Source organism: Microcaecilia unicolor, chromosome 12 (genome assembly GCF_901765095.1).
Source record: "Microcaecilia unicolor chromosome 12, aMicUni1.1, whole genome shotgun sequence".
NCBI lineage: Eukaryota > Metazoa > Chordata > Amphibia > Gymnophiona > Siphonopidae > Microcaecilia > Microcaecilia unicolor.
In genome coordinates, this window is record NC_044042.1 from 81,313,496 (window position 1) to 81,335,177 (window position 21,682).

Below are 21,682 nucleotides of genomic sequence, written 5' to 3' on the forward strand. Positions count from 1 at the left end.
CTGCAATGAACGTTTAAGAAACTGTCGAATTAAACGCCTTTAAAGACGTTTAAAATATATATTTTTTTTTTTTAAACGGAGCCAGCGGGAGGGGGGAGAAAAGGAGGGACCTGGCACCACCAGGTTTGCACTTGCTCAAAAGAGCCCTCAACCCCAGGCCTCAACAAAACCTAAGGATTAGGCTTGGAGGCCTAGCCAGAGCTGCTGCTGTGTGTGACCACCACCTGCTGAGATAGAGAACATTACTGAGGAGTTTCCGGCAGCACATGACCACATATAGGGAGGCAAAAGTTTGCTCTCTATCTCCACCTGCTGGTAGATGGACACAACCCACCAGTCTATGGATTGATCAGCTTGATGATATGGAAGTTCATCTGGAGTCTTTCATGAGGTACTTTGTCAAACGCCTTCTGAAAATCCAGATACACATTATCAACCGGGACACCTTTATCCACATGTTTGTTCACCCTTCAAAGAAATGTAGTAGATGGTGAGGCAAGATTTCCCTTCACTAAATCCATGTTGACTGTCTCATTTATCCATGCTTTTGAATTTGTTGTGTAATTTTGTTCTTTATAATAGTCTCTACAATTTTGCCCAGCACAGACGTCAGACTCACCAGTTTATAATTTCCCAGATCTCCTCTGGAACCTTTTTAAAAAAAATCGACGTTACATTGGCCATCCTCCAATCTTCCAGTACCACACTTGATTTTAAGGATAAATTACATATTTCTAACAATAACTCTGCCAGTTCATTTTTCAGTGCTATCAGTACTCTGGGATGAATACTATCTGGTCCAGGAGATTTGCTGCTCTTTAGTTTGTAGAACTGCCCCATTACATCCTCCAGGTTTACAGAGAATTCAATGAGTTTCTTCAACTCGTCAGCTTTGAATACCATTTCTAGCACCGGTATCCCACCCAAATCTTCCTCGGTGAAGACCAAAGCAAAGAATTCGTTTAATCTCTCCACTACGGCATTGTCTTCCCTGATTGCCCCTTTTACTCCTCAGTCATCTAGCGGTCCAACAGATTATTTTGCCGGCTTCCTGCTTTTAATATACCTAAATTTTTTTTTACTATGTGTTTCTGCCTCCAACACAATCTTTTTTTCGAAGTCTCTCTTAGCCTTCCTTATCAGCGCTTTGCTTTTGTCTTGACATTCCTTATGCTGTTTCTTATTATTTTCAGTCGGTTCCTTCTATTTTCTGAAGGATTTTCTTTTTGCTCAAATAGCTTCCTTCACCTCACTTTTTAACCACGCCAGCTGTTTGGTCTTCTGTCCTCCTTTTTTAATACGCGGAATATATTTGGCCTGAGCTTCCAGGATGGAAGTTGCTTTTTCACCATTCTTCTCATTTTATCAGTCTCCTTTTTTAAAGTTAAAAGCTAACGTATTTGATTTCCTATGTATACTTATTTCAAAGCTGGTATCAAATCCGATCATATTATCATCATTGTTATCAAGCGGCCCCAGCACCATTACATCCCGCACCAGATCATGCGCTCCCACTAAGGCCTAGGTCTAGAACTTTTCCTTCTCTCGTCGGCTCCTGTACTAGCTGCTCCATAAAGCAGTCCTTGATACCATCAAGGAATTTTGCCTCCCTAGCGTGCCTCGATGTTACATTTACCCAGTCAATATCAGGGTAATTGAAATCACCCATTATTATTGTGTTGCCCAGTTGTTTGGGTCCCTAATTTCCTTTTAACATTTCTGCATCCGTCTGTTCATCCTGGCCAGGCGGACGGTAGTACATCACTATCCTTCTCCACTTTACACATGGAATTTCAATCCATAGTGATTCTAAGACGTGTTTTGTTTCCTGCAGAATTTTCAATCTATTTGATTCAAGGCTCTCGTTAATATACAATGCTACCCCTCCACCAATTCGATCCACCCTATCACTGCGATATAAATTTGTACCACGGTATGAGTGTCCCACTGGTTATCCTCCTTCCAGTCGGCTCCTCCACTTTCCAAACAGGACTACTACATCCAGTTGACAAACTCTCTTGATTTGAACACTCAACCTCTTCGCCACACTGAACTCTCTTCGAAGCACCTTCACCTCCAACTACCTCTTCACTTTATCCCCAGACTCTGGTTCATAAGATTAACTAAGTTCTCAACCAAGACACCTCAACCTCTCCTTCCCTCAGTCCTTTCTGTCAATCCTCCTTCAACCCCTGTCTACCTTTCTTCATCTGAAATCACTGAAGAGGAAACTGCACATTTTCTTTCCTCCTCCAAACTGACGTGTTCCTCTAATCCTATTCCCACCCATCTACTCAGTATTATTTCTCCTACTGTCACCCTTTCTGTTATGTCCTATGGTCTAGTGGTTAGGGTTGTGGACTTTGGTCCTGGGGAACTGAGGAACTGAGTTCAATTCCCGGCACAGGCAGCTCCCTGTGACTCTAGGCAAGTCACTTAACCCTCCATTGCCTGCTGCATAGAGCCTGCCATGAGTGGGAAAGTGCGGGGTACAAATGTAAAAAAAAAAAAATTTCACTTTCCATTGCAACTGTTTCTGATTGCTTCAAACATGCCGTACTTACAGCTTCACTGGACCTTACCTGTCCTTCAAACTATCGCCCCATCTCCCTTCCCTATCCAAGCTACCTGAATGTGCTAGTCACCGCCCTTGTATTGAATTTCTTTCATCATCTCAAGATCCAAAGATATCTATTCTATCTTCATCCTTCTCAATGTATCTGCTGCTTTTGACACTGTTGATCACCGCCTACTCCTTGATACGCTATCCTCACTTGGATTTCAGGGCTCTGTTCTTCCTGGTTTTCTTCTTCTCTCTCCCATCACACTTTCAGTGTATACTCTAGTGGATTCTCTTCCACCTCCATCCCCCTATCTCAGGGGTGTACCTCAGGGTTCTGTCTTCAGACCTCTTCTATTCTACATCTATACTTCCTCCCTTGGTGCTCTGATCTCATCCCATGGTTTTCAGTATCACCTTTAAGCTGATGACACCCAGATCTACCTCTCCAAACCAGAAATTACAGAAGGAATCCATACCTATGTCTCAGCCTACCTGACACTGCTGCCCGGATGTCTCACTGCCATCTGAAACTAAACATGACAGCTTCTAATCTTCCCCCTAAATCCACCTCTCCTCTTCCTCCATTCTCTATATATCTGTGGATAACACTTATCCTCCCTGTCTAAATCAGCTTGTAACCTTGCACTCAGCTTCAACTCTTTCTCTGAACATATCCAACATACTGCTAAAACCATTTCTTTCTCTATAATCACCAAAATTTGTCCTTTCCTTAATGAGCACACTACCAAAACCGTTATCCACATTATCACCTCTCGCTTAGACTACAACAACTTGCTTCTCATAGATCTCCCACTAAGCCATCTCTCTTCCCTTCAAAATGTTCAAAATTCTGCTGCATGACTTATATTCCGCCAGTGTCGCTATGCTCACATTAGCCCCCTCCTCAAATCACCTCATTGGCTCCCTATCCGTTTCCGCATACAGTTCAAACTCCTCTTATTGACTTAAAAGTGCGTTCACTCTGCAGTTCCTTAGTACCTCTCCACTTTTATCTCTTCCTACACTCCTCCCCAGGAACTCCTTTCATTGGGTAAATCTCTTATCTATACCCTTCTCCACTGCCAACTCTAGACTCCATTCCATTTATCTTGCTGCACTCTACAACTGGAATAAACTTCCTAAGTCAATATGTCAAGCTCCAGCTCTGCAGTCTTCAAATCTAGGCTAAAAGCCCACCTTTTGATGCTATTTTAAATTCTTAACCCTACTCACTTGTTCAGTACAGCAAAAGCTACATACCTGTAGAAGGTATTCTCCGAGGACAGCAAAGACGTTTGCTAGGCATCGCGTGCGCACGCACTCCGTGCATGTGCGACCGTCTTCCCGCCCGAACTCGCGCATGTTCATCAGTCCAGTAAATAGCAAAGACAAGGGAAGACACAACTCCAAAGGGGAGGTGGGCGGGTTTGTGAGAACAATCAGCCTGCTATCCTCGGAGAATACCTTCTACAGGTATGTAGCTTTCGCTTTCTCCGACGACAAGCAGCCTGCTTGTTCTCACTGATGGTGTATCCCTAGCCCCCAGGCTCACTCAACACTACAAACCTGGTCAATTGGGCCTCGCAACGGCGAGGACATAACTGAGATTGGCCTCAACTTATTCAACTAACAGAGTGCACCACCTTTGGCAAGAACTTAGGGTGAGTGCGGAGGACTACCCTGTTATGATGAAATTTGGTATAAGGAGCATGAGCTACTAGGACTTGAAGCTCACTGACTCTACGAGCTGAAGTGACTGCCACCAAGAAATGACCTTCCAGGTCAAGTACTTCAGATTGCAGGAATCCAGTGGCTTAAAAGGAGGTTTCATCAGCTGGGTGAGAATGACATTGAGATTGACCTAACTTAACCCAACTAACTAAAAAAGTGCAGCCTGGAACAGAATAAAAATGGGCCTGGGGGGTGGAGTTGGATTCTAAACCCCAAACAGATCTGTAGCACCGACTGCCCCAAACCGACTGTTGCGTCGGGTATCCTGCTGAAGGCAGTAATGCGATGTGAATGTGTGGACTAATGACCACGTCGCAGCCTTGCAAATCTCTTCGATAGTGGCTGACTTCAAGTGGGGCCACTGATGCTGCCATGGCTCTAACACTATGAGCCGTGACATGACCATCCAGTCAGCCCAGACTGGGCGTAAGCGAAGGAAATGCAATCTGCTAGCCAATTAGAAATGGTGCGTTTCCCTGACAGCCACTCCCCTCCTGTTGGGATCGAAAGAAACAAACATTTGGGGGACTGTCTGTGGGGCTGCGTCCGCTCCAGATAGGCCAATGCTCTCTTGCAGTCCAATGTGTGCAGCTGACGTTCAGCAGGGCGGGTATGCGGATGGGGGAAGAATGTTGGCAAGACAATGACTGGTTCAGATGGAACTCAGACACCACCTTTGGCAAGACTTAGGGTGAGTGCGGAGGACTACTCTATTATGATGAAATTTGGTATAAGGAGCATGAGCTACCAGGGCTTGAAGCCCACTGACTCTACGAGCTGAAGTGACTGCCACCAAGAAAATGACCTTCCAGGTAAAGTACTTCAGATGGCAGGAATTCAGTGGCTTGAAAGGAGGTTTCATCAGCTGGGTGAGAACGACATTGAGATCCCATGACACTGTAGATTTGATGGGGGGCTTTGACAAAAACAACCTCTCATGAAGCGAACAACTAAAGGCTGTCCGAGATCGGCTTACCTTCCACATGGTAATGGTATGCACTAATCGCACTAAGATGAACTCTTACAGAGTTGGTCTTAAGACCAGACTCGGACAAGTGCAGAAGGTATTCAAGCAGGGTCTGTGTAGGACAAGAGCGAGGATCTAGGGCCTTGCTGTCACACCAGACGGCAAACCTCCACCATAGAAAGAAGTAACTCTTCTTAGTGGAATCTTTCCTGGAAGCAAGCAAGACACGGGAGACACCCTCTGAGAGACCCAAGGAGGTAAAATCTACGCTCTCAACATCCAGGCTGTGAGAGCCAGGGACCGGAGGTTGGGATGCAGAAGCGCCCCCTCGTTCTGAGTAATGAGGGTTAGAAAACACTCCAATCTCCACGGTTCTTCGGAAGACAATTCCAGAAGAAGAGGGAACCATATGTGACGTGGCCAAAAGGTAGCGATCAGGATCATGGTGCCTCGATCCTGCTTGAGTTTCAGCAAAGTCTTCCCCACCAAAGGTATGGGAGGATAGGCATACAGGAGGCCCTCCCCCCAATGAAGGAGGAAGGCATCCGATGCTAGTCTGCCATAGGCCTGAAGTCTGGAACAGAACTGAGGGACTTTGTGATTGACTTGAGTGGTGAAGAGGTCCACCAAGGGGGTGCCCCACACTTGGAAGATCTCGCAAACCACTCGGGAATTGAGTGACCACTCGTGAGTTGGCATGATCCTGCTCAATCTGTCAGCCAGACTGTTGTTTATGCCTGCCAGATACGTGGCTTAAAGAAACATGCCGTTCCGGCGAGCCCAAAGCAACATTCTGATGGCCTCTTGACACAGGGGGCGAGATCCGGTGCCCCCCTGCTTGTTGTTATAGTACATGGCAACCTGATTGTCTGTCTGAATTAGAATAATTTGATGGGACAGCCGATCTCTGAAGGCCATTAGAGCCTTCCAGACCGGTCGTAACTCCAGGAGGTTGATCTGAAGACCTTGTTCCTGGAGGGACCAACTCCCTTGGGTGTGAAGCCCATCGACATAAGCTCCCCATCCCAGGAGAGACACATCCATCGTCAGCACTTTTTAGGGCTGAGGAATTTGGAAGGGGCGTCCCAGTCAAATTGGACCAAATTGTCCACCAATGGAGGGACTGAAGAAAACTCGTGGACAGCAGGACTACGTCCTCTAGGTCCCCAGCAGCTTGGTATCACTGAGACACTAGGGTCCATTGAGCTGATCTCATGTGGAGGCGGGCCATGGAGTCACATGCACTGTGGAGGTCATGTGGCCGAGCAATCTCAACATCTGCCGAGCTGTGACGCTGCTGTGACGCTGTTGAGACGCTCGTACCCAAGAAACAAGGGACAGAAGATTGTCGGCCTTCGCTTCCGGGAGGTAGGCATGAACTGTCTGAGAATCCAGCAGAGCCCCTATGAATCTGAGTTGCTGAACAGGAAGAAGGTGGGACTTTGGATAATTTATCACAAACCCTAGTAGCTCCAGGAGTCGAACAGTCATCTGCATGGACTGTAGAGCTACTGCCTCGGAGGTGTCTTCACCAGCCAATCGTCGATGTAAGGGAACACGTGCCCTCCCAGTCTGCGTAGAGACGCCGCAACGGCAGCCAGGCATTTTGTGAACACCCTGGGCGCGGAGGCGAGACAAAAGGGTAGCACACAATACTGAGAGTGCCGTGTTCCCAGACGGAATCGAAGATACTGTCTGTGAGCTGGCAGTATCAGGATATGAGTGTAAGCATCCTTTAAGTCCAGAGAGCATAGCCAATCGTTTTCCTGAATCATGGGAAGAAGGGTGCCCAGGGAAAGCATCCTGAACTTTTCCTTGACCAGATATTTGTTCAGGGCCCTTAGGTCTAGGATGGGACACATCCCCCCTGTTTTCTTTTCCACAAGGAAGTACCTGGAATAGAATCGCAGTCCTTCTTGCCCCGGTGGCCACGGGCTCGACCGCATTGGCGCTGAGAAGGGCGGAGAGTTCCTCTGCAAGTACCTGCTTGTGCTGGAAGCTGAAGGACTGAGCTCCCGGTGGGGAATTTGTTGGCTTTGAAACCAAATTGAGGGAGTATCCTAGCCGGACTATTTGAAGAACCCACTGATCAGAGGTAATGAGAGGCCACCTTTGGTGAAAAAAGTTTAACCTCCCCCGACCGGCAGATCGTCCGGCACGGGACACTGATTTCGGCTATGCTCTGCTGGAGCCAGTCAAAAGCCCGTCCCTGCTTTTGCTGGGGAGCCGCAGGTGCCTGTTGAGTCGCACGCTGTTGACGGGAACGAGCGGGCTGGGGTTTGGCCTGGGCAGCAGGCTGGCGAGAAGGAGGATTGTACCTACGCTTATTAGAAGAGTAGGTAACAGTCCTCCTTCTGCCATAAAAACATCTACCAGTTCAGGTAGATGCTGAAGGCGCCCGGCGGGAGAATTTGTCGAATGTGGTGTCCTGCTGGTGGAGCTGCTCTACCACCTGTTCGACCTTTTCACCAAAAATATTATCCCCCCCGGCAAGGAGAATTCGCAATCTGCTGCTGAATCCTATTCTCTAGGTCGGAGGCACGCTGCCATGAGAGCCTGCGCATCACCACACCTTGAGCAGCTGCCCTGGATGCGACATCAAAAGTGTCATAAACACCCCTGGCCAGGAATTTATGACACACCTTCAGCTGCCTGACCACCTGCTGAAAAGGCTTGGCTTGCTCAGAAGGTAGCTTATCCACCAAGTCCGCCAACTGCCGCTCATTGTTCCACATATGGATGCTCGTGTAGAGCTGGTAAGATTGGAATTTGGCGATGAGCATTGAGGAATGGTAGGCCTTCCTCCCAAAAGAATCCAAGGTTTTAGAGTCTCTGCCCGGGGGCGCTGAAGCCTACTCCCTAGAACTCTTGACCTTCTTAAGGGCCAGATCCACAACCCCAGAGTTGTGAGGCAACTGAATCCACATCAACTCCGAGTCCCCATGGATCCGATACTGGGACTCGATCGTCTTGAGAATGTGGGGATTAGTTAGCGGCTTCGCCCAGTTCTCCAGCAGTGTCTTCTTGAAGACATGATGCATGGGTACTGTGGACGATTCCTTAGGTGGCGAAGCCCATCTAAATGAGCTCTGCACCCCAAGAGGGATGCATCTGTCGTCAGCACTTTTTGCGGCTGAGGAATTTGGAATGATCTTCCCATGGTCAGATGGATCAGATTGTCCACCACAGAAGAGAATTCTGAAAGTCGGGGGAAAGTTTGATTACATCCTCTAGTTTCCCCGCAGCTTGATACTACTGGGAAGCTACTGTCCACTGAGCTAATCTCATATGTACGTGTGCCATGGGTGTTACATGAACTGTGGAGGCCATGTACCCCAAGAGTCTCAACATCTGCTGAGCTGTGACCTGCTGAGAGGCTCAAATTGTGTACATCAGCGACAGGAGGTTGTTTGCACTCATGTTGGGGAGATAAACTCGCGCTGTCTTCGTGTCCAGCAGTGTTCCAATGAATTCCAATTTTTGAACAGGAGTGAGATGGGACTTGGAGTAATTTATTATGAACCCTAGTAGCTCAAGCACCTGAATAGTCATCTTCATGTACTCCAACACACCGTCATCCGAGGTGATCTTCACCAGCCAATCGTCGAGATTAGGGAACACATGCACTCCCAGTCTGCGTAGCGATGCTGCAACAACTGCCAGACACTTTGTAAACACTCTGGGTGCAGATGCCAGGGCAAAGGGCAGTATGCGGTACTGAAAGTGCTGTGTTCCCAGCCGAAATCGAAGATACTTCCTGTAAGCTGGAAGTACTGAGATATGCGTGTAAGAGAAATATCCAGTGTACCTGAATGTAACTCACCTTGAGCTACTACTGAAAAAGGTTGTCAGCAAAATCTAAAAAGGGAATGGAATGGCCTCAGCCATTTCCCTCACAAACGAGATAAAGCAGAGGCACTCAGGAGGAGACAGTCTCCTTGCAGGTGGAGGGGAAGGTTCAGAGGGAATCCCCAAAGACTCAGAAGTACCTGGGATCTTCCTCTGATTCACATGAGCGCACTTCCATAAGGGAGCTCCGATACTGAGCCTGCCTCGATGCCGAGGACAGACGTCCTCGATGGTGATGACAAGAGGCTGATGCCCACATGGACTGTGGTGCAGCTTCCTCCACCAACGTCGAAGGGGAGCCGACCTGGGTGGCAAGCGGCACAGAGAACTGAGATATCACCGCAGTGAAGAGTCAGACTGCTGCAGCAGGCAGCACAGAAGGCGCAAGTACCCCCGCCGAAGCAGACTGGCACAACAGATCTTCCAGAAGCTGTGGAAGCAGGGCCCAGGTGTGCTCATCGAGAGCCGACATCGAAGAAAGCGAGGGTCCAGTGGAGCAGCCAGTGGCAAAAATCGGTTGAGTTTCAGCAGCAGGAACCGGAACTACTAAGTGGCCAATGCATTGGCACCTCCTGTATGGAGGGGAGCGATCCTCTCGGCGCCGAAGCTTCCAGATGCTGAATCCTTCGATGCCCTGGAGTTCCTGGCACCATTGTGTCGGAGAACGGTGGAGGTGCTTTTTCGCCTTCGCTCGATGTCGAGGCTCCTCGGTGCCGACAAGAACGTCATCAAATCCTCACGTCACCTTCGGGTTGGGTCCGACGATGCTCGGTCCTGGGGGGCCTGAACAGCAGGAGGCCTCGAGACAGGTGGAGACTCACTCGATGCCTCACTGCTCCCAGCATATCTTGGCCTCTCAGCAGCCATTACCTCTGCTCCTGACGTCAATGCGTCCTCAATGTCAACGCCGCAGACCTCGGTACCGATGCCGATTATCGAAGGACCAGACCGAACCCCAAAATGTTTCTCGCGTTTCAAGCTAATTGGGTCCATTTCTTCATACAAAGACACAGAGCACAACTAGGCGGGCTATGGTCGGGCCCAAGGCACTGGATACACCAAGAATGGGTATCAGTACCCGAGATGGTCCGGTTGCACTGAACACAATGTTTGAAGCCGCTGGGTGTCTTCAATGACATGGAAGGAAAAACTGCACCAGTGAAATCAAAGGACTTGATTGTGTGTAGTAAAAAGGGCACACACACACACACAAAAAAAAAAAAGTAGAAACCCGACCGCGTGACCTAAAAGTGGCCTCGTCGAAAAATAAAGAAAAAAAACAAAACATGGGAACAAGAACTGAGGATTTAAATAAGGAAAACACACACACACAAAATGAAATTAAAGAAGAGGGGAAAAACACATGCGAAAAATCACTGAAAGAAGGTTTTTCCCGCACCAAAACGAGCACAGGAGGAACCTGCCACACCTCATCTCAGAAAAAAAAAGAAATTGATGCACGCGCCAGAAGCCTCTAGCAAAGTTTTTGTTTTTGCTATGGCGGATGTTGACCCATGTGTGAGAACAATTCAGCTTGCTTGTCCTCGGAGAAATTATATTTCTCCCAAGTTATTTCTTAGGCTTCTGGCATTTGCATATAAACATTTCAAACAATGTTTGCTGTTCCTATTCACAACTTTCACAGCAGTTGACAGTCTTAATTTGTAATCTTGAAAGTCTGCCTTGCTATTTAAAGACACCTGAGGACTCATTTTCAAAGCACTTAGACTTACAAAGTTCCATAGCAACCTATGGAACTTTGAAAGTCTAAGTGCTTTGAAAATATGCCTCCTGATCTACTATGATTTCAACTACAACCTCGCTATCAGGATTCTCTACCTTTCCTGTTTGCTCCAAGCTATGCACTTTTGAGTGACTTTCTTCCCCCAATTTCTAGTTTTTAAATGCTGATGCCAGTAGCCTGGTTCCATCCCTATTAAGATGGAGCCCATCCTTTCGGAATAGGCTCCCCTAACCATAGAATGTTGCCCAGTTCCTAATAAATCTAAATCCCTCATCCCTGCACCATATCTCAACCATGCCACGCATTGAGACTTTGGATCTCAGCCTGCCTCTTTGGGGCCTAGGTGTGTGTAACGGGGAGCATTTCTGAAAATGCTACCCTAGAGGATCTGGATTTCAGCTTTCTACCTAGGAGCCTAATTTGGCTTCCAGAACCTCTCTCCCACATTTTCCTATGTCAATGGTACCCACATATACCAAGACAGTCAACTCCTCCCCAGTACAATCTAAAATCATATGTAGGTGACAAATGAGATACACCAGCACTGCATCAGGCAGGCAAGTGGACCAGGCAATCTTCATGTCCACCAACCACATAGCTATCTAAATGTCTAACTGAATCACCAACTACAACAGCCGTCCTAACCCTTCGCGCCTGGGCAGGAGCTCCTAGACACACGTCCTCATTGAGAGGGAACAGTACATCTCCTTCTGGGCTGGTCCTGGCAACAGGATTACTTCCAACTTCTCCAGGGTGATGCTCTCCTTTTTAGGAAACCTCATTCCTACAAGCAGCACAGGGAATGCAAGACTGGGGTGGGACTTCTCTACAACGTCCGTGTAGGCCTCCTCTATGTACCTCTCTGTCTCTCTCAGCTCCTCTAAGTCAGCTACTCTAGCATGAAGAGAACAAATTCATTCTGAGAGCTAGGAGCTATATGAATCAAGCACACACATATAACCTCTCACCACCTGAGAGAGAATCATACATGTGACAATGCAAAAGAGTGATAGAACCCCTCTCTTTGCTGGACTGCTGTCTGCATCTTAGTATTAGAGAGTTGTTTAATAAAGCTTCTTAAGGTACCAGGGATATTAGATGAGTATAAAAAGCCTTAAGATTATATGATAATATATAATTTATTTAGTGGTGCTTCTCAGAAACTAATTTAATTCAACTCTAACGAAACTCTCCTCGTTATCCTAATTAGAATAACTGACTATAAATGAAGAGATGTGCTAGGGGTGGGTGGGTAGAAATGAAGACTGAACTAGGTTCTGCTGTGCCTTCTAGAGGCTGTTAAAAGTTGTGGCAGAAAGTTCAAGTTCTAAAACTATGGGGAAAAGGGTATGAAGACTAGTTAATAAAGTTTTTTTTTTTTTTTGGGGGGGGGGGGGGGGGTCTGTCTATCAATAACCTACTATTCCTCTTTTAAACCCCAGTCTTTAAAGTTACCAAAGCAAAGAACAAAAATGTTCACTTACCAGAGAAAGTGTCAGCTCTTCTCCTCCATGGGCAGTCTTCTCCCGTCTCCCTTTCTCTTCCTCTCCTGTTCCTCTCCCCTGCATGGGCACCATCTTTCCTGTTCATTTCCCCTCCATTATTGTCTCCTCCTATTTCTCTTCTCTCCCCTTCCTTTCCCCTCTCATCCCTCCCCTCCAATCATCACAATTTCTCCTCTCCACAATCACCATCTCCATTGTTTTTTCCATCCTCTATTTCCAGCATCTGCCCCTCTCAAACACATCTCTCTCTCGGCAAACCTTCCTGTGCTCCTGAACCCCCTTCCCTCCTCCCTGGTTCCTATTCTCTCTCTCTCTCCCTCCCAAATCTGTCTGCATTCCTAAACCCTCACCCCCCTCCTCTTAGCCCTCTGACTTTGCTTTTAACACTGCAGCACTGAAGGCATGCTGCTCCTTTCAGCTGTCCAAAGCCTCTCTCTGTAGTGTCCCGCCCGAAAACAGGAAATTCTGTAGGAGAAGGCAGGACATTACTGAAGGCAAAGTCAGAGGGTCAAGATGAGCAGGTATAAGGAGAGAGAGAACGAAGTCAAGAAGCCTTTCACTCTGAGCACCAGTGCTGCTGCCCAGAGCCTCTCTGGCCTTGCCCCGGACCCAGTGCCACGGACTCATACTTCCATGGTTACTTCCGGGTCACAAGTATGTGGCTCCATCTTCCTAGGCAGCCTTGGTAGCACAGCAGAAGGGCCGACCCGAACCCAGCAGTCTTTGCAGCCCAGCTAAGCCCACAAAGGGAGCAATGGGTGATGGAGTGAGATGTTAAGGGCATCAATTAACGCACGGTAAACATGTGTGTTAAATGAGCTATTAACGTGTTAAATGTATAGTCCTAACATATATATTATATATATATATATATATATATATATATATATATATATATATATATATATATATATATAGTACCCCCAAATTCTATAAATGGTGATTTAAATTATGCACGCAAATTTGGGTGTGCCCAATTTATTTGAACAAGCCAATTAGTGCAGATAATTGGACCCTATCAGTGCTAATTGGAATTCATTTAAATTATGTGCAGCTCCAATAAAGGGGCACAGCCATTGAAGGGGTCAACTGCGCATCAGCGGCATTCCCACAATTTACGCGCCTAAATTAAGCACAAGAATTTACACCAGGATTCAGCTGGTATAAATGCTCGCACCTAAAAGTAGTCACAGATCCAGGCACTAAGAACCGTTCTATAATCAGCGCTTAAATTACAGTGCCATTTATAGAATAGTACTAAGTGCTATATTTTCAGCGACATTTATAGAATTGGTCCATAGTGTATGCGTGCATGCGCACATTTTAGTATCATTGCTGTCCTATATCACTACAAGAATATGTCATACAACACATTTGTGTCTTGGTAAATATACAAGCTAGTATACATGACTTTTTCTTGTTACCTTCTTTCTTTCTTTTTCCAGGGCTCTCCATGTTCATAACATTCTTCCAGCCGAATATGTAGCTCACTTGCTGGACCACTACGGATTTTCAGTGGCCTCTGAAATCCAAAGTTGGTACAAAACCAGGAAAAGAATTGTACCATAGACCATGTCATTAAAATAAGGATAAAAATGACCTAAATCTTCGTAAGAAAACAAATCATATGAATCCATTAGGGGGACAACAGAGTGACTGAATGGATGGGTGGATCTTGATGGAAATCCAGTAGAACCAAACTGTTGAAAATTGTGGTTCTGCCTTAAGTCGCCCATCATGTATGTATTTGAAAAGCAAGAGGATTGTGTGCGATTCAACGACTGTTGCTAACAGTATTACTGTCACCACTTCCTTGCCTGTGGTTATTGTTGTACTGAGTTTCCAACAGATCTTGACAAGTATTCTGGGGCAAGCCATCTAACTGTTTTGCCCTTCCTCAAAATCATAATGTCCACTTTGAGACTTGGCTTGGAAATGATTATGTTTGGTCAGATTATCTGCAGGACCATACTGTTGAACTGAGTAGTTATCACAAAATCCATTTATGTGCTTCAGTTTTTTGTCAGTAACTGATTCAAACAGACTTTCTTCCTCAACTTTAGTCAAGCCTTCTATGTGACTTGCAGACTGCATTCTTTCTGTACTGTTGTAATTGAAATCAAACTGGAAAATGTTGAAGGGTTTTCTTGGCAGTATTTCTGGTACAGTGAGCTACTATTTGAAGTTACATTTGTAGAAGATATCTGGGAAAACTCAGAGGCATGGCCTGAGCTTTTTTGACTGAACAGACAAATGGCTGTTCAGTTTCATCAAGTGACTTTGATTTCGATAAGGAGCAGAGCTGCCGTTTTCTGCCTGAATGTTTATCCATGCTGGTCTGTTTACATTAGCTATACCAGAAGATGCACAGTTTGGTAAGTTTGCTGGTTTTAAAATATTCTGAACTCTGAGGGTCAAGTTGGAATATGCTGTTTTTCTAAGACATTTGTATAATCATTATTCCCAGTACACACTGAGTGGGCTTTCATTCCATACTCTAATTTTAACCCCAAAGTCAGAAGGAATGTTTCCTTTGGGAACTGCTTATCTGATAGATGTGATGAAGCTTTAAATTTAAAGTTATGTTGGTCTGGCATGATGTCCTCAATTTTCTTCTGACTTGCTTGTTTAACTGAAATAGCTTAGTGTAAGTATCTGTTTCCATAGATGGCGTTTCAAGTGTTCCATTGGAAAGCTTCTTGGCATCCTGAACTCCAAAGTTTGAACATTTATTATGTTTGGATTTATAGCATGTGAATAGTCAGCATACCTACCAGTAATCGGCATCATCAGAGTACCTGTTAAACTGTGAAAGAAACATCTCTGCTCTCTTTTGTTGTAGCTGTGTATCAACTCCTTTAGAACACATTTTATCCCTTCCATAGGGATAAGCATCTACTGCTGATTCTTTCATTACTTCTGAAAGCCCAGACTGTTGTGTAAAGCAGTTTTTCACAACGAATATTCTTGGAATGTTTTGGTATTTCATTGGTTGGTATACTGTAACAGCTAGAACTGTCATTTCGAGATGGGTACAACCATTGTTCTTCAAGATCTGAACCAGTAAGACCATGATAGAGTTCCTCTATTTTCTGTTGTGGTATGATTGTGCCATTGTGCAAATACTGCTTTTCAACTGCAGATATGGAATCACCACTATATATAGGTTGCTGAGAGAAGGCTGCATCTGTTGACTCTTTAACTTCTGACAAGAGATCATGGTGGTCTGTTAATTTGCTGGTGTTCACAGGCCATACAGACTTTAAACTAGAAGAGCAGATCCTAAAACAGGTAAATGGAGATATTTAGTAATAGTTCTGTTTAAAACAAACAAAAAAAGCCTATTTAACCCCAAACACAGGGCTTGATATTCAGCTGGTGACGCACAGCATTTTCCCTGACTGCCGCCAGTATTAAACTTGGAAATTCAATGTTGGGCCATGTCCAGGCTTAGTCATCGAATTTCTGGGTTTGCGGAGCCAGCTAACGCATGGCTGGTTAAGTGCGATATTCAGCACTTAACCAGCTATGGGTTACCACATAAAGACAGGACTGACTTTTAGGTTGGTCCTACTTATGCAGTTAATCTGGCCATAAATCTGAATATCAGCACTTAACCAGTCCAGTGCCAATTCTGTCCCTGGAAACTCCCCCCAAAACAGCAAGTTTTTGCGTTGGAACTGATTATTTTGAGCAGCACTAACCAGTAAAGTGTTTGCTGAAAATTAGCGGTTAGACCCAAACAGGTGATTTAACTGGCCAGGAGCCATCTCTGGGTGGTTAAATCATTTTGAATATCGATCCAAGAGGGTAATGTTTATCACTGTGTTACAAGCCCATACAATGAACACAGCTTGTAATTTACAACCCTAATGAAAAAATTCATCTCTTGAGTAATATAGAAATCCTCAAAGGAAATCAAATTTCAAAATGCTATAGATAGGAAACCTGGTATTTACCTTAAGTGGCGAAAAGTGAAATTTATTATCTCTTACTTTACTTTCCTTGAATCCGGTTAAACCAGTCCACACCAATAGGTTTGGTCCCCCTACCAGCAGATGGAAATATAGAAACTGAAGCCTTAAAGTGACATCACCAGTATAAGGGCTGGTAAAGCATGGAACTCTCCAGTATGCTAATGCCAAATCAGCAAAATATAAAAACCAGGCCTCACCATTTGAGAACCCATGGGCAACCACTGCAGAACGCAGTAACAAATCCAACAAGAAACTATTTACATTATAGGAGCACAAAGGGACAGAAGACAGAGCCTCGAGACAATCTCCCAGTCTTCCAAGGTAGGCCCTGGAGTGGTCTACAAGGATTCAAGGAAAAGGAAATTAACAGGTAAGAATAAATTTCACCTTCCCTCTCATCTTGCTAGTAGATCAGTACAGACCAATGGAATGTACAAAAAATGAAGTTGTTATAATCCACCTAGGGATAAATGACCTGGCCAACAGCAACAAGTTTAGAGCACAGAGAGAATTCTGTAAGCTTGGTGAGGGACAAAACATTAGTTCGGAATGCAGCTTTTATTGAAGTTATTCCTACATGTGGGAAGGGAAGAGAGATTATGCAAAACAGAGGAATTCAATAAGTGGCTCAAATTTGGGGAAAAGAAGGTTTCAGATAAATAGGAAGATGGGGCAATACATGGCAAAAAATCATAGTATGTACTGTAATGAAGAGATGCATTTTTTCTGTGATGGGAAAAAGGATCATTGGGGAGAAAGAGTATGTATACAGAAATTTAAACAAGGAGAGTGGGGGTGACAAAAGGAAACAAAGGAAATTAAGAAAGTCACCCCCCAGAAAAAACATGACAAAGGGAAAGGTCATGTAAATAATGATAACCATCCTAACTCAATTAGCACATGGAAAGCAATGAGCATAAATGCTTGCAGCTTAAGTAGAAAGGTTCAAGATCTGCAAACCCTGATGTATGAGGAAAACCTGGGATATTGTTGCTATTACAGAGACATGGTCAATGATTCCCATGAATGAGACGCGACCATACAGGCTATATAGCGTGCTCAAACATGTACCTACATCAAGTGGAAGGTGATATAGCCGAAAGCTGAAAGAAAGAACAGAGTCTTATATTCTAATGGGACACGGTTGCCCTAATGGCCTAAATCGAGAAATGAATGAATGGCTGCACAGATGAGTAGGATACGTCATCTTTGGGTACTTAAATTGTGCACAGGCGCCGGAGTTCTTTTTTGCTGGCAGCCGTGGAAGAGCATAGGTGTTCCACCTATTAGGTAAGCCCGGGATACATCATAAAGTAAATTAGTTCTCAAGTTAAGGGTATAGAGGGCGTAGCAGCCCCAGAAAAGAGCTTTTGATTCATGCAGGATGATCTATAAATGATTGAAAGTAATATATTTTGTGTTTGCACTATTTCATATAGAAATCATCATGAGTGAGAGCAGGACTAGAGTCTAGGGATTAACTTCTACTTTCGAAGACGCCTTATGAGCAAACACATATTGTGTTGGGAACAGAAACAGATATGAGGAGACACTGATGCTGTTGATTTCAAAACATGTTTTTTTTAACTGCACCTGTCACCACGAGCACGAGAAAGTTGATGGAGGCCTACTGGGAGGACACTCTATAATCTGAGACCCAGCCCAAAGTTAAGCGCCTGTGTTTTGGTATCATAACAGGCTTGTGGCGTTTTTTCTACTATTGTGAATCAGCTTAATTAGGAGGTAGGGAGGGCTGAGAGTGCAATGATGTCCGAATATATGTTGCTGTACAGTAGACAAGCCTCTGCAACTTTTTTTTTGCTCAGCACTCATGAACATTAGTTACAACAGTTCATATTAGGCACATGAGGCACTGCATAATAAACAAAAAAAACGAAAAAAAATAGCCGCGGACAGCGGTTTCCGAATAGAGTAAATTAAACGCCAAGGACTGCTGAGTGATGAACTTGGAGTGTAGAATATAAAGAGATGTACGGATAGGAAGGGACGAGATTGGTAAACTTGGCTCAGGAGAGGAAACTTGGAGGTGATGGTTGTCTGAAGATCTCAAGGTGAACGAAACAGTGCGACAACGCGGTGGCTGAGGACAGAAGGATGCTAGGTGCGTAGACAGGGGTATAACTAGAAGAAGAAAGGAGGTGTTGACGCCCCCTGTACAAGTCGTTGATGAGGACCCACTTGGAGTATTGTGTTCATTTTTGGAGCCCTTATCTTGCTAGGATGTTAAAAGACTTGAAGCAGCCAGAGAAAAGCAACAAAAATGGAAGGGAGTTTACATAGGCAACCCTGACCTAAACCATGTATACCGTAGAGGAAAGGAGAAACCGGGGTGATGGGACAAACAAGAATCCTATTTATAAGGATCAGATTCAAAGAAGGTAAGGGGAGATTAGGTAGAAAGCCCGTGCTGGGCAAACTTCTACGGTCTGTGCCCCTGATTGAGGCTGAATAGACTTGGATGAGTTGGAGTGGAGCTTTTCAGGGGCTAGGACAACAACTTCAGAAATTTAAGAACAATGCCAGTGCCAGAAGGACTGCTACAGTCTATGCCCTAAAAAAAGGCAAGGATAAATCAAAACCCACAACCTTAAACACCCCAGATCACACCACTCCCTAACTCAGATAGCCTCAAAATACTAGGTGTTACAACTGATCGCAATCTTACCCTTGAGAGCCAAGTAAACTCCACTATAAAGAAATGTTCATTCAATGTGGAAACAAACATATAAAAACCTTTCTTCCCGAGGGAAATATTCCGCAACCTGATACAATCAATGTTAATGAGCCACGACAGATTACTGAACAATTCACAAAAACTCCAGACAGCCCAAAACACAGCAGCCAGGCTGATATTCGGTAAAGCACGTTTCGAAAGTGCCAACCCCTCCCGAGAAAAACTGCACTGGCTCCCAACCAAGGAACGTATCATCTTCAAAACCTGCACCTTGGTCCACAAGATTATCTATGGTGAAGTCCCAGGATATATGGTCGACCTGATCGATCTCCCAACCAGAAACAGAGCATCACCATACCTACTGAATCTCCACTACCCAAGCTGCAAGGACTCAGATACAAATTAACTTATGCATCCAACTTCTCCTCATAGGCACACAATTGTGGAATGCACTGCCAAAGAATGAAAACAATCTAAGACCATCTAAACTTCAGGAGATCATTAAAGACCTACCTGTTCAGAAAGGCATTCCCCACCAACCTAACTTAAATGCCTCAACTCTGCAACACAGCAAAACCATAGATTGTATTGGACACTATCCAGCTTATTTTCGAAAGAGACGGACGCCCATCTTCCGACACAAATCAGGAGATGGGACGTCCGTCTCAAAAACAGGTATAATCGAAAGCTGAATTTGGACGGCCCCAACTGCTTTCCGTCACGGGGACGGGCGAAATTCTCGGGGGCGTGGCCTAACGGTAGCGAAGCCGGGACAGGGCGTTCCGGGGCGTGGTTAACAGATGGACCTCCGCGCCTCATAATGGAAAGAAGCAAGACGTCCCCGACGAGCATTTAGTCCACACAAAGTTGGTCCTGTTTCTTTTACGACCAAGCTTCCAAAAAGTGCCCAAACTAACCAGATGACCACCGGAGTGAATCAGGGATGATCTCCCCTGTCTCCACCAGTGATCACTAACTCCCTCCCACCCTAAAAAAACAAACTGTTTAAATATTTTTTCCAGCCTCTAAGTCAGCCTGAAATACCATACCTAGCTCCATGACAGCAGTATGCAGGTCCCCGAGCAATTTAGTTTAGTTCGTGCTGCCCATGCCAGGAGAGCAAAAATCAGAAGAAAAAAAAACATGCAAGTGCAGTCAGGGACGTCCAAAAAAAAAAACATGCAAGTGCAGTCAGGACATCCATATTAAACAATAGTAATAGGGGGATTCGAACCAGAGCAATTTTAGTTTAGTTGGTGCTGCGCGGGACCCATGCAGAGAGCAAAAATCGGAAGAAAAAAAAACATGCAAGTGCAGTCAGGGACGTCTAAATTAAAAACAATAGTAATAGGGGGGATTCGAACCAGCCACCTTCTGATTTCAAAGACCTGTGCTCTAACCACTGCACCACTTATTCAGCTGCCTAGACCTCCTTTCCTTTCCATTAAGTCCCTCCAAGTTTCTGTCAGCCAATTGTTACTATAGCCTCCAGCGAAGAGTTCGCAAGCTTAACTATTCATTGAGTTGAAAAAACTATTTCCGCCTGTTTTAAAAGTATTTGCATGCAATTCTTAGTGTCCCCAAGTCTTTGTACTTTTGCGAACAAAAAAAAAATCGATTCACTTTACTCGTTCTACACCACTCAGGACTTTTGTAGACAATCATATCTCCTCTCATTTGCTCTTTTCAAGAGCTATAACTTCTTTAGCCTTTCTCATACGAGAGGAGTCTCCATCCCTTAACAATTTGGTTGCTCTTCTTTGAAGATTTTTCTAATTTCGCTATATCTTTTTGAGAAATGGTGACCAGAATTGAATGCAATACTCAAGGTGAGGTTGCACCCTGGAGAGATACAGAGGCATATGTTCGGTCTTATTTACTATCCCTTTTCTAATAATTCTAGTCACCTACTACTACTAAACATTTCTTCTTGAGTGCTGACCCCCTGAGGTGAACCCTACCATCAGGTTGTGAAATATATATACATTTTTTGCTGATGGATGGGGGAGAGTAAGGCTGCATTTCCCTGCTGTCTATGGAGAAACCCCGATTACAGATAAGCAACTTTGCTTTCTCCATTGAGCAGCTGGGGAAATGCAAGCCACTCATAGATGACTCCCCAAGCTGAGGACCACCTTAGCATAATTTATATGGATTTATCTGTCTTTGGTGGCCAGATGATGGATGTAGCTGGAGGCAACTGGATTTAATGAAAGATGTTGCGAAGGTCTGGTTATCTAAAAGCTGCATCTTGCCCTGGACAGAAATCCAAGCAGTGATGTTTGGTGAAGCTATACACTCGTAGGTAAAAGAAAAAGTGGATGTTTTGACCACGGAAACCAAACAATGGAAAGATGGATTCTTCAAAAAACAACACGTTTTACTAGATAAAAAGACTCAAACACAAACGTTGTGTTTCGGCCACTAGGCCTGCATTCAGGAGTCTACAAAAAGATTTATATATATATATATGTAACGACACAGGAGGATAAAATTAAACAGAAATAGTATAATTATAAATAAGGAGGACATGTTTATGTGCATGAGTAAGGGATTAAAACAATATTCAAATGTATATACTTTTGAAAACGTAATTAAAAATAATAGATAAATGAAACAGTTCCATTTAAAACAGGACTGTGTATACGTGT

General features: G+C 44.8%; 1 protein-coding gene across 1 annotated transcript in view; it reads right to left on the bottom strand.

Annotated features, from left to right (window-relative positions):
* MEIOC (meiosis specific with coiled-coil domain) overlaps positions 1-21,682 on the bottom strand; it is a 340,208-nt gene that overhangs the window by 126,166 nt on the left and 192,360 nt on the right. Inside the window, 11 exon segments of the mRNA XM_030221652.1 lie at positions 13,784-13,815; positions 13,818-13,921; positions 13,923-14,134; positions 14,137-14,249; positions 14,252-14,485; positions 14,488-14,596; positions 14,598-14,733; positions 14,735-14,782; positions 14,784-14,991; positions 14,994-15,343; positions 15,345-15,641. Coding sequence (XP_030077512.1) covers positions 13,784-13,815; positions 13,818-13,921; positions 13,923-14,134; positions 14,137-14,249; positions 14,252-14,485; positions 14,488-14,596; positions 14,598-14,733; positions 14,735-14,782; positions 14,784-14,991; positions 14,994-15,343; positions 15,345-15,641 — 1,843 coding nt within the window.